Below are 15,420 nucleotides of genomic sequence, written 5' to 3' on the forward strand. Positions count from 1 at the left end.
CAATTAAATCATGGGTATGTACTTTCTCCATTTAGCTCAGTTTTGCATATCTAATGTTATTGATGGTTTCAAAAGGTTACAGGCAGGACAGTAATTCTAGTAGCAAATGTAATATTTTTCCTGAGAGGAAACCTTTTTTGATATAATTGGAGGTTTTGTTGCAAAAAACTAGTTCCCAAGTTAATCCTGACGTCAGCTGTCTATCAAAGTGTTTTTAGCTGAAAATGACAATCAGTGAACGGAGGCCTCTATATTACCTGGTTCATGAATGTATATGTCAATAAATGAGAAAAACAATTTCACCATGTTAGCATAATTTATCAACCAAATCAATATAAGATTGAACAAATGTATCAAAATAAAACAGTAGTCACCAGAAAATGTACAAAAAGATATTTATTTCACTTTACATATTTTATTCTAACAGATACATGTAGGTTGCATTCGCGTATCACGATTAACGAACGCACTTGGACCCACAGGGGCATGGCTCGCTTTACTTGTAATATTGAAAAATAGGGGCCTCCTATATTAAAAAATACATTAGTATAGGAGACCCCTTTTTTTAATAGTACAAGTAAAGCGATCCTTGCTCCTGTGCTTGGACCGAGCTAAACATGCACAGTTTCGGAAAATAAATAACAATTTATCAAGAATAATATGACCTTCTTTCACGCTTCCAATTATAAAACGTATCTTAAAATCTGCATCTGGATTGACATTGTTTTATAGAAAAAATAACGCAAACTAGCAATAGTCAGCAGTTTAGTTTTGGTCAGGCACTTCTACACGTGCCGAATACTCCCTAGGGCAGCCTCGGTCCAGATATGCGCCTGTCGTATTTTTCAGGTTTGGATACGCGAAAGGGGTCATAGTCTGTGTATTGCCGTTAATGTTCAGCGATCAGCCTAATATTTCTCACAACATCATTTAAACAAACAAGAAACGTTCTACTTCCATGTTTCTTCCAAAGCATTTGTCCGGTTATGAGTGAGTGAAAAAATCTCGTCTACTTGGTACAGTCTCTCTGTATCATCTCCTCCCAGTCCGGCCAGAACGTTGCCTTCATTCGTTCACAGTAGTCGCATAGGTTAGGATACTCTGTAGGTAAGCAATCCACAAAACCAGATTTAAAAAGATAATTACAGATTTTCTTATTATAACACTTATTTCAAATGTATTTCAAATTATCAACCGTAATGGTCAACATAGCGTTTGTTTCATTGACAATAATTTCACATTCATTTACATAGGTTTTGTGAAAGATATCACTTTATAAATTTGATACGTGGTGTAGAAAGCCTCTTTCTTATACAGTGATCTCAAGTGGAACCAATCAATTCATTTACATAGAAAAAGAATAAAGTTTATTGTGGGATAATAATTTTGACCGTGAAAAAATGCCTTAAAAATGTGAACGCCGTATATGCTTTACAATCCAATTGAACTTAATAATTAATTCGTGTTATAAAAGCGAGGCAATTCGTTAAAAGTGTTTATTTTTTTAGCAAGAGGCATAGGGGCCCTAACAGCTCACATGCTATAGTTTTGTATATGAAACAGAGAATTATAAATTAATATGCATCGTATGTTCAATTAATCTCGAGATGTAAGCACTTTAGCATAACCTATCCGACAATAAGCATGCATTAATAAAATCAGTTTTTAACGTAACTATTTAAATCTTTAATTTTAAAGATTTTCCTATATTACCCTAGTGGGCCTCATCCCTCTGCCCTATACTAAAACTTGATTCCCTTTGGCCTTAGGATGCTCCGAACCATTTGAGGTTAAAATAAAGAAATTTTTAAAATACCTATATTTCCCTTAATGGGCACCATCCCTCTGATCTCCGGAGGACCATGCCATTCATTTACACAGGGTTCAGCTCCCTTGACGCAAGGACTCTCCAATAAAATGTTGGTAAAAATCGTTTTCCTTTATACCAACATTTCCATTACTGGACCCACTTTTCTTCCTCCAGACGAGCCACATCCTTCATTTAATCAAATCTGAGTCCCCTTTGCCCAATGATGTTCAAGGCTGGTTTAGATTAAAATCCCTACATCAATACATTAGAAGGATGATTTTAAGATTTGCATACATGTTCCCCTATTCAATCCCGCACCTCTTCATCCAGGAGCCCCGCCTATCCAATTCCATAGGAGCCATACCCTTCATTTATATAACATTGATTTCCCATAGCTAAACAACGCTCTTCACCAAATTTGGTCAAAGTCAATTATGCCATTCTGAACTGGTTGGCATTTTAGTGAAAGGTTGACGGACGACGACGGAGGCTGCACCACAGCATCAGCTCATTTGCCATTCGGGCAGGTGAGCTCAAAATGGAAAGTAGATACAATTAACAAAATATAGTAAAATATTGATTTGATTATCTTCACCCTTTATGACGGATGTTCCAAACCCGCCGAATGACGCCCATCTTATCTCAGCCAGGATTCCAAAGATAGCACAGTCAAATTTGCACGCTTTGTCGCCGAACAGAAACTTTTTCGATCCTAAAATAGAGATAAAGGAAATAACTACAAACCTTCAAATCATTGCTTTCACTATATCTTATACCATGGACATATTGCACAAAAATAATTCCCTCACACTTTATTAGTATTGCATAGGTTTTAGATATAAACATATTTTTTAAAGCAAATATATCATTGCAAATTTATACAGCATTTAATTAACCACTTTAATGATTCGTAGGAAATTTAAAAAAAAGTTACATTTTAAACAATGACCAAATGGTAATGGATACTTTCAACACCATGTCGGGAAATATCAACTTCAAGGAACTCGGTAAAATGTTTAAATATGCTATGGGTTCGTGCGATGGTATTTACCAATATAGTGGGAGAGTGCCTTAAGATCGTCTGACATGATGTGACGTATTTCCTCTGGTGTGTGCCGGCCCATACCCTGTGCATACAGTTGCTTCCTAATGCCACGCTTCGCTAAATACCTAAAAGTAGGAAAAATAATATCGTGGATTTGCTTTTTGATGAAATGCTCGACGCATATTTTCACATGTGATCGATCATACAACTACTGTTAGACTAGTAAAAGTATGGACACGAGGATAAAGATAAGAGATCACTGGCTTTAGGACGATGTTGTTAAAAATTACCTATGCGCTTTTATACAAATAACTTATCATTAAGGTGGGAAATCAATAAAAAGTGGTGAAATTTATCTCATATTTCGTTACGTTAAAGTTTCATTTGGTTCATTATTTACGGACATTTATTCGACTAATCGATAAATTTTATTTAGTATGCTGATTAATACCTTATAATTGCAGAGACATTAAACGTTTCCCAGGCTTTATTGGTTTCGTCAAGAACCCATCGATCAATCACAAAGCACCTACAAACAGAAACATGTAAACATTCTAAATACCACCTTAACTTTCTACAGTCATAAAAATCAAACTAAGCGTGGAAGGGAATTACCGTTATTATTTCTGCGTTTGGATTGTTCCTGATTCAAATATAGGTAAAATGCTTCTGACATATTTCTAACAATATAATTGGTTTCTGTTGCTTAGGTTATGCAGATCATATTACTGTCCACTACCAATGTGTGACAAACTGCTAGCCTACCGGTAGATATTATCCGCGGCTTGTGTGAAACGAAACAATGTTAGCCTCCCAGTAGATACTGTCCCGTGTTAGTGTGTGACATAATGTTAATCTACCAGCAGATACTATCCTGTGGTATTGTGTGACATAATGTTGGCCTACCAGGAAATATGGTCCTGTGTTAGTGTGCGATATAATGTTGGCCTACCAGGAGATATTTCCCCCTGCTAGTGTGTGATACAATGCAAGTCTACCAGTAGGTATTGTCTTCTGCTAGTGTGTGACACAATGCGTGCCTACCAGTAGGTTTTGTTCTCTGCTAGTGTGTGACACAACGCGTGCCTACCAGTAGGTTTTGTTCTCTGCTAGTGTGTGACACAATGCGTGCCTACCAGTAGGTTTGTTCTCTGCTAGTGTGTGACACAATGCGTGCCTACCAGTAGGTTTTGTTCTCTGCTAGTGTGTGACACAATGCGTGCCTACCAGTAGGTTTTGTTCTCTGCTAGTGTGTGACACAATGCGTGCCTACCAGTAGGTTTTGTTCTCTGCTAGTGTGTGACACAATGCGTGCCTACCAGTAGGTTTTGTTCTCTGCTAGTGTGTGACACAATGCGTGCCTACCAGTAGGTTTTGTTCTCTGCTAGTGTGTGACACAAAGCTAGCACACAAAACGATAGTGTCCTCTGTTACCTACGGACATATCCTCAGTTTATATGTTACGTATGTCAGTAAGCTAAGCAATATAGGCATATCTCATAAGGCATTATTTCGGCTAATGTCGGACTTTATTCTAGCTAATCAGCGGGTATTGTCTAAGGCTAACATATCATATGAAAGAAATACTGGCCTACCAGTAAGTATTTTCCTCTGCCATTCGCTGGAAGGCCCTGCCGATTCCGATCTGTTCATCTGTGAGACCTTTGTGCAAGTCAAAGTTCTTTTCCTTCCTCAGAAACTCCAGGATAAACTCGCTATCTGGTAATTCTTCATCATTGTATATCATAAAAGGGATTTTTCCTGTTTTCTTACTTGCCCTATACATATTGTGTTCTGTCTGCAAAATATACAGTTTAAAGATATTTCACCCATTAATTATATTAGTATTTAAAACAGAATCAAGCAATTCATTTCTTTAGTCGAAGTACTGGTGTGGCGATTACAACAGCCGGCATTGTCATGTTGTGTGACATTTCCCCACGTCTGAAATTCATTATGTGTGACTACCTCTAGTCGGCAATATTGTATTGCGAAACTTTTTCCACCCGGAAATGTTATTATGTGTGAATATCTTAAACCGAAAAACGCATGAAGTGAGACTTCCTCCAGCCGGCAATCACAGTTTGTGAGACGTCCTCCAGCCGGAAATCACTGTCTGTGGTGAGACTATCTCTAGCTCGAAATCACTGTCTGTGGTGAGACTATCTCTAGCTCGAAATCACAGTCTGTGAAGTTCATCTTGCCACAAATGTCATGGTCCAGACATATGGTATTATGATATGATATACTACGACGTACCAATGTCCCTAGACATGAAATTTGACAGACTCATCCCGTACTGTTTGAGAAACAGTACTTACAAACTTCAGCTCTTACATTTCAAGATATTCGCCTATCGACCGTCTTGGTTTTATTTACAGTCCCATGATCCAGTATGCACAACTACAGACTAAGGGGAACCTAAATGTAATCTTTGAGAAAAATCCTTCCAGTGCTTTCTGAGAAATATTGCAAATGAAATACTCAATATTCAAGATGGTGGTCTCTCGACCGTCCTGGTTTTCCGTCCGACCAGTCCAACAGCATTTTGATTAAATGTCCCGTTTGAAAACATGAGAATACATACCTGGTAGGGAATGCCCTCCATCCGGAAGTACGTCTCTAACTTAATGGCAAAGGGCGTGAGACTGGGCACGTGCGGACCGCGTCCCATCTGATGGATAACAATTGTACCCCGAGGGTATACCTTCCTGTTGGAAACAAGTATCAAGTCGATTGAAAACGTCTCAAAACCTGCTGGAAAACATCGTGACAGAAGAACAGTTATGCTTTGTCGATTAATTAGACCATGAAAACGGTGTCAGGTTATACATGTAGTATTTGATATTTCATAAGGAGACACCACAGTTTCGCACTGAGTCAGCAAAATCAACTGAATCTTTCAAACAATAATATGGCTTTATGAAAACCTAGCATTCTAATAAATGGTAATGGATTCGGGAAAAAACTTGTTTTGTCAATTTTCCTGTTTATATAACAACAATAAAAAATAGAATCATTATAAATTAAGCTAGAAAATATTTAATTTGAGACACAAATCTGAAAACCAACCTGCTCGGTGACTTCCTAGCAGTCAATCTATGTCATATAGGTATACATCGGTCCACTACACACACATGTACGAGTAACGTGTCGATGTCGTATTTGCGTAATTTAGTAATTACTAGGTGTAACTTTAAGCTACACTACGGTATTGAAATGCTGATACACAATACTTTATTACGATAAGAATAACGGGTATTACGTGAGGTCGAGCCACCTTAAGATATGAAGGTAAACTCGTCCTCAGGTTGGTGCAGTAGAGTGGTCTGAAGCTAACAATACTGCCACACGTACGTATTTATCGAAGAGTCTATTTTAGTATTTCACGAACGTACCAACCCAATAAGACATACCTGTTGCTTTGACGGGCCCCAAGTCCCCTCCAAACAACAGCCAGCGTTGCCCCTGCGAGCACAGCGACGCCCACAGCCTTCACACTCACGGGAAGGTCTACAATCGCATCCGATACCTTTGACAGCGCCATGTTTGTGGTAGAGGTCATGAACTAGATCATCGCATACATGTATTGCACAGCCGTTCCTCGGTGGGGCACACCAGTAGTTTACGGCATAATTTTCTGTAGTTTGTATTGCTTAAAATATCGACAGTTGACTCCGCTTGTTGTGATACAACAATGTGGTTCATTAATACGTGTGAAACTCCTTTACTCTTAAATCACGATGAAAAACAGCAATTTATCAGTCTCTCCACAGGCTGGTTGTTTATTATACTTACTTTACACTAAGTGAGTGAAAGGAAAGACAACTCTTGGTATAGTTAGTTTTGGTATGGTTGTGTATTGTTTAAACGGCCCATCGACAATGCGAGTCATTTAGGGCCAATCTGGGTAGAGATAGAGCAATATATTAGACTGCGACCATAGTTTAATTTACTGTATGTTGCATTGAAACTTTAATTTTGTTAATTTCATGATGAAAAAATTACCAGTACTTTACGGCATCTAACCTGTTGGTCAAGAGCAACATCCATGGAGCAATATACAAAAATTTCAACAAAGCCTTTTCTAGAGATTAAATGTATGTGTCATCAATGTCAAATATAAACCTCCGGATCTGGGGTTGCAGAGCATAGCACCCTGTTCTAAAACATCAATTAAAACATTCATAGACATTTTGAGATTGTCATGTCGACAGTATATCAAGATCATAAGAGGCATAGCATATTTTTAAATATTTATCTCTGTGTTTGTTCGTTTGGGTTTTTTGGCCATTACCATTGCTTTGCTTTTATTTTCAATTTGTTTTTTATTTTTCTTACCGACCATCAGAGGTATCCACATGCCCGTTTGATATATCACTTTTCAATTTTCATGTCTTCCTGTTCAGTTACGACGTTTATACGTCTGTTCAGGAGAGTGCGAGTACCCCTAACTTTTGATGCAATGGATGGTGTGAATTGAAGTTGAGGTACTGGTCTGTGTAATTGTTTTTTTCTGTTTACCAGCAATCTGATTGAACCGTCAGCTCTTGTTACGATAGGGTATCAAAGAAAGCAAATTTTTCGTCTGCCTCTTCTCCTGATCCAATTTTGAGAGCCTCTTCAACTTCGTTTAGGTGCGTTGATAGATTGTGTACCCCACCTTTCTTGACTAAGATAGCGTCAACATATCTTTTCTATACTTTAGGACGACACTCCATCGGAGCGGTTGTGTTGGTTTTCTGTTCCATATCCTCCTAAATAGATTGGAAAAACAACTGGTTTCTAATCTCCCCATAGCTACCCAACACTTTCACTGCGAAGTATGTCCTAAATGAGAAATAAGTAGTGTTTATTATCAACTAAAACAACTAAATTTTGGAACAGGAACACTCGTTCTATTCTTAAGGGTTCTCTCTCCTTTCAACCTATCCCTTATTACCTCAATAGCCTCGGTTGTTTTATAGTATTTTAGAGAATGTTGATAGATTTTGACTACTTGATTACAATATTATTTTTCCTGTTTTCGACGACCAGGAAATTAAAACTTGAGACGTGACCATACCACTATACACTACGAATTGAGAGTTGTGAATCCGTGGACCCTGAAAGAACCACAGTCACATGGATTGGAATGGACATTTTATTTCTACAAGGAATGATAATATTTCTTTGGCATTTATACTAACCTTCGTGTACAGTTTGACCAGCCTGAAATAACATCAGTATTAACAGCACGGAGAGTCTTTGTGTTTATTAAATTTAAGGTTTTAAGTAGAGAAATGGAGCAATTATTATACACAAGTACAGTTTATTGTAGCGGTATGGTCTTCGATTACCTGTGGACATATTTGTATTGTCTTTTATTAGTACACATATGTTTTTTCATTAATATATTTTTGAACATGATATCTAATAATAATAATTAATCATTCGAGGTTCTTATATACCGCTTTATCACAACCTAGTTCGCATATCGTCTCAAAGCGGTTTACAAATTATTATCTGTGGTTATACGGCCTTTGCAACACGCCAATATCTTTCTCAACTCCCTGGGGAGCATACCGTCGGTGCTGCCATTTCACCGCTCACAGCTAGCATTAAACAATTCTAGCACTGCCCAACCACGTACTCATTTACAACTTAGTAGACTGGAACTAGCGGAGTAAAGTATCTTGCTCCAAGATACAACACAGTGCCGTGTCGTGACTCGAACCCACAACCCTTCGGTCACGAGCCCCATTTTATTTTTATTTTAAATCTAAATATTAAATATTTTAAGTTTAAAATTGAAACTGTAATGATAATAATTTAAAACTGTTTTCTGTTTGGTCCTGTTTCTTGAGAAGTATAAATCCTACACATAATAAACTTTAACCGAAGATCCGTCTCTGTATTACTCTTATCATCAGATGCAGTTGGGATCCTAATTTGTATAGACAAGTATTATTGTCAGTAAAATCAGACAATGAACTTTATCCATTTAGCTCATTCCCTGCAGATCAAATGTAATTGATGGTTCAAAGCGTAGAGAGGCGGGACAGAAATTCTTAAAACAAATTAAGATACTTTTCTTGAGAGGAATCAATTTCTGTCATAATTAGTGGATTTGTTGTAAAACAGTTTCCTCTTTTAACAGGTTCATGAATGTATATAGTATTAACCTTACAACTTTTATTTACACTCTGTTTATATATCTTATTAATAAAATCAACATAAGATTGAACAAAGACAGCAGGTCATCAGAAAATGTACAAAATGTATTTATTTCACCTTTTTATATTTTATTCTAACAGATAGTCTGCGAATTGATGTTCGGAAATCAGCCTACTATTTTCACAACATCATTCAAACAAAAACAAACGTTCTACGTCCATGTTTCTTCCATAGCTTTTGTCCGGTTATGAGTGAGTGAAAGCATGTCGTCTACTTGGTACAGTCTCTCTGTATCATCTCCTCCCAGTCCGGCCAGAACGTTTCCTTCATTCGTTCACAGTAGTCGCATAGGTTAGGATACTCTGTAAGCAAGGACATTTACATTATAACAACACTTAATTCAAATCTTAGTGGTCAACATAGCGTTTCATTTTTTGTCTCCCTATTTCAGGGACAATAATATCACATTCATTGTCATCAGTTTTCTGAAGTGAATCACTATTAATTTGATACGTTGTGTAGAAAGTCTCTTTCTTATACAATGCGCTCAGATGGAACCAACCGATTTTGTTACAGAATTTTATAGAAAATTGATAAAAAAATATTAAAAAATCGCTTGCGACGTAATAATTTTTGCTGTACGCAAATACCTCAAAAATGTCAAAACGGTATATGCTTTATGGTCCAATCAAAATAAGTCATGTATTCGTGTTTTCAAAGCGAGGGAATTTCGTTAAAATTGATTTGTTTAAAAAAGTGAAAGCTATCCATCAAAGATTCAATTAACGCAATATAGTAAAATATGGATTTGATTATCTTCACCCTTTATGACGGATGTTCCAAACCCGCCGAATGACGCCCATCTTATCTCAGCCAGGATTCCAAAGATAGCACAGTCAAATTTGCACGCTTTGTCGCCGAACAGAAACTTCTTCGATCCTGAAATAGAGATAAAAGCAAATAATGCTCTCTAACACGAATGCTTACTGTTTGAAGTGACACAAATCATCAAATCTTTGTCTTCACTATATCTTATATAACGGCCATATCATATTGCATACTTACATAGTAAATGATTTTTTTTTTTAATTTTATTTTAAAGACACTCGTTGCAAATTGTACTGCATTCAACTGACCTTTATATAACTTGCAGGAAATAGGGAAACGTGTATTTTAATCAACGACCAAATGGTTCAGGATACTTTTAACACCCATTTGAAAAATAATAACTTCAAAGAACGCGGTAAAATGCTAATAAATGATACCGGTTTCAGCGTTAGTAATATTTACCAAGGTAGTACGACAGGGCCTTAAGATCTTCTGACATGATGTGACGTATTTCCTCTGGTGTGTGTCGCCCTGTACCTTGTGCATACAGCTTCTTCCGTCTAATACGCTTTGCTAGATACCTAACATAGAAACAAATAGTATCATGGATTTGCTATTTAATGAGTTACACAATGGATATTGTCACATCTTACACATCATAATTTTACTCGTGTCTCCGATAGGCAGAAATAATGTAGACATAATAAAAATTACATTTGAAATAACTTAAACTAGGAAAAATCATGATTGTAAGGATATATTGAATGGGATAAGTGGCGTTAGGACGATGTTATTAAAAATTGCTAATAGAGGTATTTTATCTTAATTCTAAAATAAAATTTAAAAACGACTAGATCAGAGTTATCAAATTAGGGGATAGTACGTTGTTTTGAGTGGCTATACTGGCGATTAGAACATGAAACCAAATTGCATGTTCTAATCGCCAGTATAGACACGAAAAACAACGTACTATCCCCATTCTAACACACCTTAACAAATATACTACGCTAATATGTTTAGAAACATTGTATTTCCTTGTACAAAAGTACTTTGTGACCTGAACTGGCGACGTGTCATTCTGCAGCGGACTGACCAATCGGAAAGAAGCTTTCAAAAGTCGGTCATTTAGCCCCGCCCATACTGGCGAGCGCTCGATCTGTATGTTGACGAGGCGGAATATTTGGAATGTTCGTGAACGTCCTGTTACCAAAGTTTATACGACACATTCGGATTAATATTGACCAAGTTCTTACATTTCCATGTCAGTATGCATACCAATCTGTGCTTATCGACAAAATCGGTGATTATTTTTATAGATTTGTGAAGAGTTTTGTGTCAATGCATAAGACACATGTGAAATGTTTGATTTGATTTCGGATCTAAATAGATGCCTTCACACGGATGGAAAGAACGTTTCAGTAATATATGGAGGTAAGAACAAGGAATGTGTTCTTTTAGTTCATTCAACCAATGCATTTCATCGGTCGTTTCTGTTCTGTTGCCTACTAGCCTTATCAGCGGGATTTCGCTATGAGCGAGCTTGACACCATATTGTTTTTGTTAGAAACGGGGCGTGGCTTAAGTGCGATGGGAGGAGCTTAACACGATTGATCATGATTCTATCGCAGATTAGAACATGGTCCGTATCCAATCAAAACACTCGTTGCAAACGAATCGTGTTAGAATGATATATCTAGTGCACAACGCCGTTAAATATCAAATCGATTGCCAACGAGTACAGAACAATAGGATGTTGTATTTGTTGCTGGACAAACATATACCTTATATTTATCTGTATGGGCAGTCTGTGTTGGTATCAGCTCAAAAGAAAGTAAGACCAATGTAATGGCCTTTCATAATAAAAGCTTCCATTCAAATTAAATTACCATTAAGAGCGGTGAAATCTATATCCTATTTTTATATGTAATGACGCTGTTAAATTTCCGTTTTGGGTTGTGTATTTCTCATTATTAACTGAAATTTATCCGGCTAATCGTCATAATCGTATTTGATATCTTGTTTAATACCTTATAAGTCTAGAGACATTAAACGTATCCCAGCCTTCATTAGTTTCGTCAAGAACCCATCGATCTGCTACAAAGCACCTGCAAACAAAAACATGGGATCATTTTAAATACAACCTTAACTTTCTACTGTAATACATTTTTTTCTATGTATGTGTGGGACTTTGGGTATAATTTTTTCAGCGTATTGACTGTTCCTGATTGAAATACATGATATATGCTTCCGACATATTGTTAACAATATACATGTAGTCTGTAGCTTATGCTATACAGTACTTATATAGCTCCTGTTATTGTTCTCTACAGTGTGACATAATACTAATCGACCAGTATTGTCCTCTGCTAGTGTGTGAAATAATGCTAGCGTCTAAGTAGATGCTGTCCTCTGCTAGTGTGTGTCACATTGTTGGCCTACCAGTGGATACTGTCCTCTGGTAGTGTGTGTTACAATGCGAGCTTACCAGTAGATACTGTCCTTGAGTAGTATGTGAAAAAATGCTAGCTTTCCAGTAGATACTGTCCGCGGGTAGTGTGTGACATAATGCCAGCTTACCAGTAGATACTGTCCTTGAGTAGTATGTGAAAAAATGCTAGCTTTCCAGTAGATACTGTCCGCGGGTAGTGTGTGATATAATGCTAGCTTACCAGTAGATCCGGTCCGCGGGTAGTGTGTGACATAACGCTAGCTTACCAGTAGATACTGTGCTCGGGTAGTGTGTGACATAATGCCAGCTTACCAGTAGATACTGTCCTTGAGTAGTATGTTACAAAATGCTAGCTTTCCAGTAGATACTGTCCGCGGGTAGTGTGTGATATAATGCTAGCTTACCAGTAGATCCGGTCCGCGGGTAGTGTGTGACATAACGCTAGCTTACCAGTAGATACTGTCCTTGAGTAGTATGTGAAAAAATGCTAGCTTTCCAGTAGATACTGTCCGCGGGTAGTGTGTGACATAATGATAGCTTACCAGTAGATACTGTCCTCAGCTAGTGTGTGACATAATGCCAGCTTACCAGTAGATACTGTCCTTGAGTAGTATGTGAAAAAATGCTAGCTTTCCAGTAGATACTGTCCGCGGGTAGTGTGTGATATAATGCTAGCTTACCAGTAGATACTGTGCTCGGGTAGTGTGTGACATAATGCCAGCTTACCAGTAGATACTGTCCTTAGGTAGTGTGTGACATAATGCTAGCGTACCAGTAGATACAGTCCTCGGGTAGTGGGTGACATAATGCTAGCTTACCAGAAGATACTGTCCTTGGGTAGTGTGTGACATAATGCTAGCGTACCAGTAGATACTGTCCGCGGGTAGTGTGTGACATGATGCTAGCTTACCAGTAGATACTGTCCGCGGGTAGTGTGTGACATAATGATAGCTTACCAGTAGATACTGTCCGCGGGCAGTGCGTGACATAATGCTAGCTTACCAGAAGATACAGTCCTCGGGTAGTGTGTGCCATAATGCTAGCTTACCAGTAGATCCGGTCCGCGGGTAGTGTGTGACATAATACTAGCTTACCAGTAGATACTGTCCTTGAGTAGTATGTGACAAAATGCTAGCTTTCCAGTAGATACTGTCCGCGGGTAGTGTGTGACGTAATGCTAGCTTACCAGTAGATACTTTCCTCGGGTAGTGTGTGACATAATGCCAGCTTACCAGTAGATACTGTCCTTAGGTAGTGTGTGACATAATGCTAGCGTACCAGTAGATACTGTCCGCGGGTAGGGTGTGACATAATGCTAGCTTACCAGAAGATACAGTCCTCGGGTAGTGTGTGCCATAATGCTAGCTTACCAGTAGATCCGGTCCGCGGGTAGTGTGTGACATAATGCCAGCTTACCAGTAGATACTGTCCTTAGGTAGTGTGTGACATAATGCTAGCGTACCAGTAGATACTGTCCGCGGGTAGTGTGTGATATAATGCTAGCTTACCAGTAGATCCGGTCCGCGGGTAGTGTGTGACATAATGATAGCTTACCAGTAGATACTGTCCGCGGGTAGTGCGTGACATAATGCTAGCTTACCAGAAGATACTGTCCTTGGGTAGTGTGTGACACAATGCTAGCCAACCAGTAGATACTGTCCTCGAGTAGTGTGTGAGATAATGCTAGCTTACCAGAAGATACAGTCCTCGGGTAGTGTGTGAAATAATGCTAGCTTACCAGTAGATCCGGTCCGCGGGTAGTGTGTGACATAATGCTTGCTTACCAGTAGATACTGTCCTCTGGTAGTGTGTGTTACAATGCGAGCTTACCAGTAGATACTGTCCTTGAGTAGTATGTGAAAAAATGCTAGCTTTCCAGTAGATACTGTCCGCGGGTAGTGTGTGATATAATGCTAGCTTACCAGTAGATCCGGTCCGCGGGTAGTGTGTGACATAATGCTTGCTTACCAGTAGATACTGTCCTCTGGTAGTGTGTGTTACAATGCGAGCTTACCAGTAGATACTGTCCTTGAGTAGTATGTGACAAAATGCTAGCTTTCCAGTAGATACTGTCCGCGGGTAGTGTGTGACATAACGCTAGCTTACCAGTAGATACTGTCCTTGAGTAGTATGTGACAAAATGCTAGCTTTCCAGTAGATACTGTCCGCGGGTAGTGTGTGACATAATGATAGCTTACCAGTAGATACTGTCCTTAGGTAGTGTGTGACATAATGCTAGTATACCAGTAGGTATTGTCCTGTGCTAGTGTGGGACATAATGCTAGCTTACCAGAAGATACAGTCCTCGGGTAGTGTGTGCCATAATGCTAGCTTACCAGTAGATACTTTCCTCGGGTAGTGTGTGACATAATGCTTGCTTACCAGTAGATACTGTCCTCGGGTATTGTGTGACATAATGCTAGCTTACAAGTAGATACTGTCCTTGGGTAGTGTGTGACATAATGCTAGCGTACCAGTAGATACTGTCCGCGGGTAGTGTGTGACATAATGCTTGCTTACCAGTAGATACGGTCCTCGGGTAGTGTGTGACATAATGCTAGCATACCAGTAGATACANCTCGGGTAGTGCGTGACACAATGCTAGCTTACCAGTAGTTACTGTCCTCGGGTAGTGTGTGACACAATGCTAGCTTACCGGTAGATACTGTACTCGGGTAGTGTGTGACACAATGCTAGCTTACCAGTAGATACTGTCCTCGGGTAGGGTGTGACATAATGCTAGCTTACCAGTAGATACTGTCCTCAGCTAGTGTGTGACATAATGCCAGCTTACCAATAGATACTGTCCTCGGGTAGTGTGTGACACAATGATAGCTTACCAATAGATACTGTCCTCGGGAAGTGTGTGACATAATGCTAGCTTACCAGTAGATACTGTCCTCGAGTAGTATGTGACATAATGCTAGCTTACCAGAAGATACTGTCCTTGGTTAGTGTGTGACACAATGTTAGCTTACCAGTAGATACTGTCCTCGAGTAGAATGTGACATAATGCTAGCTTACCAGTAGATACTGTCCTTGAGTAGTATGTGACAAAATGCTAGCTTTCCAGTAGATACTGTCCTTGGGTAGTGTGTGACACAATGCTAGCTTACCAGTAGATACTGTCCG

The 15,420-nt window shown here is 38.7% G+C and overlaps 2 protein-coding genes across 4 annotated transcripts in view; both read right to left on the reverse strand.

Moving 5' to 3' along the window:
- Positions 1–378: 378 nt before the first annotated feature.
- On the reverse strand, positions 379–6,648 carry LOC110442186 (failed axon connections homolog). The gene is made up of 7 exons (XM_021485675.1): positions 6,272–6,648; positions 5,443–5,566; positions 4,451–4,653; positions 3,307–3,384; positions 2,862–2,980; positions 2,406–2,522; positions 379–1,101 (listed from the first exon to the last, which is right to left on the reverse strand). Exons 1-7 carry the CDS (start codon positions 6,418–6,420, stop codon positions 1,010–1,012), a joined length of 882 nt encoding a protein of 293 aa, XP_021341350.1. The 5' UTR covers positions 6,421–6,648; the 3' UTR covers positions 379–1,009.
- Positions 6,649–9,094: 2,446 nt separating this feature from the next.
- The window catches only part of LOC110442193 (failed axon connections homolog), a 36,788-nt gene continuing 30,462 nt past the window's right edge, over positions 9,095–15,420 (reverse strand). For all 3 annotated transcript variants that reach the window (XM_021485694.1, XM_021485701.1, XM_021485687.1), the window contains 4 exons: positions 11,867–11,944; positions 10,302–10,420; positions 9,834–9,950; positions 9,095–9,373 (listed from right to left, as the gene is read on the reverse strand). In XM_021485694.1, the coding sequence (XP_021341369.1) occupies positions 9,282–9,373; positions 9,834–9,950; positions 10,302–10,420; positions 11,867–11,944 (406 nt within the window). In that variant the 3' untranslated portion in view covers positions 9,095–9,281. The remainder of the gene's footprint in view (positions 9,374–9,833; positions 9,951–10,301; positions 10,421–11,866; positions 11,945–15,420) is intronic.

The sequence above is a fragment of the Mizuhopecten yessoensis genome, unplaced genomic scaffold, assembly GCF_002113885.1.
Source record: "Mizuhopecten yessoensis strain PY_sf001 unplaced genomic scaffold, ASM211388v2 scaffold1883, whole genome shotgun sequence".
Lineage (NCBI taxonomy): Eukaryota > Metazoa > Mollusca > Bivalvia > Pectinida > Pectinidae > Mizuhopecten > Mizuhopecten yessoensis.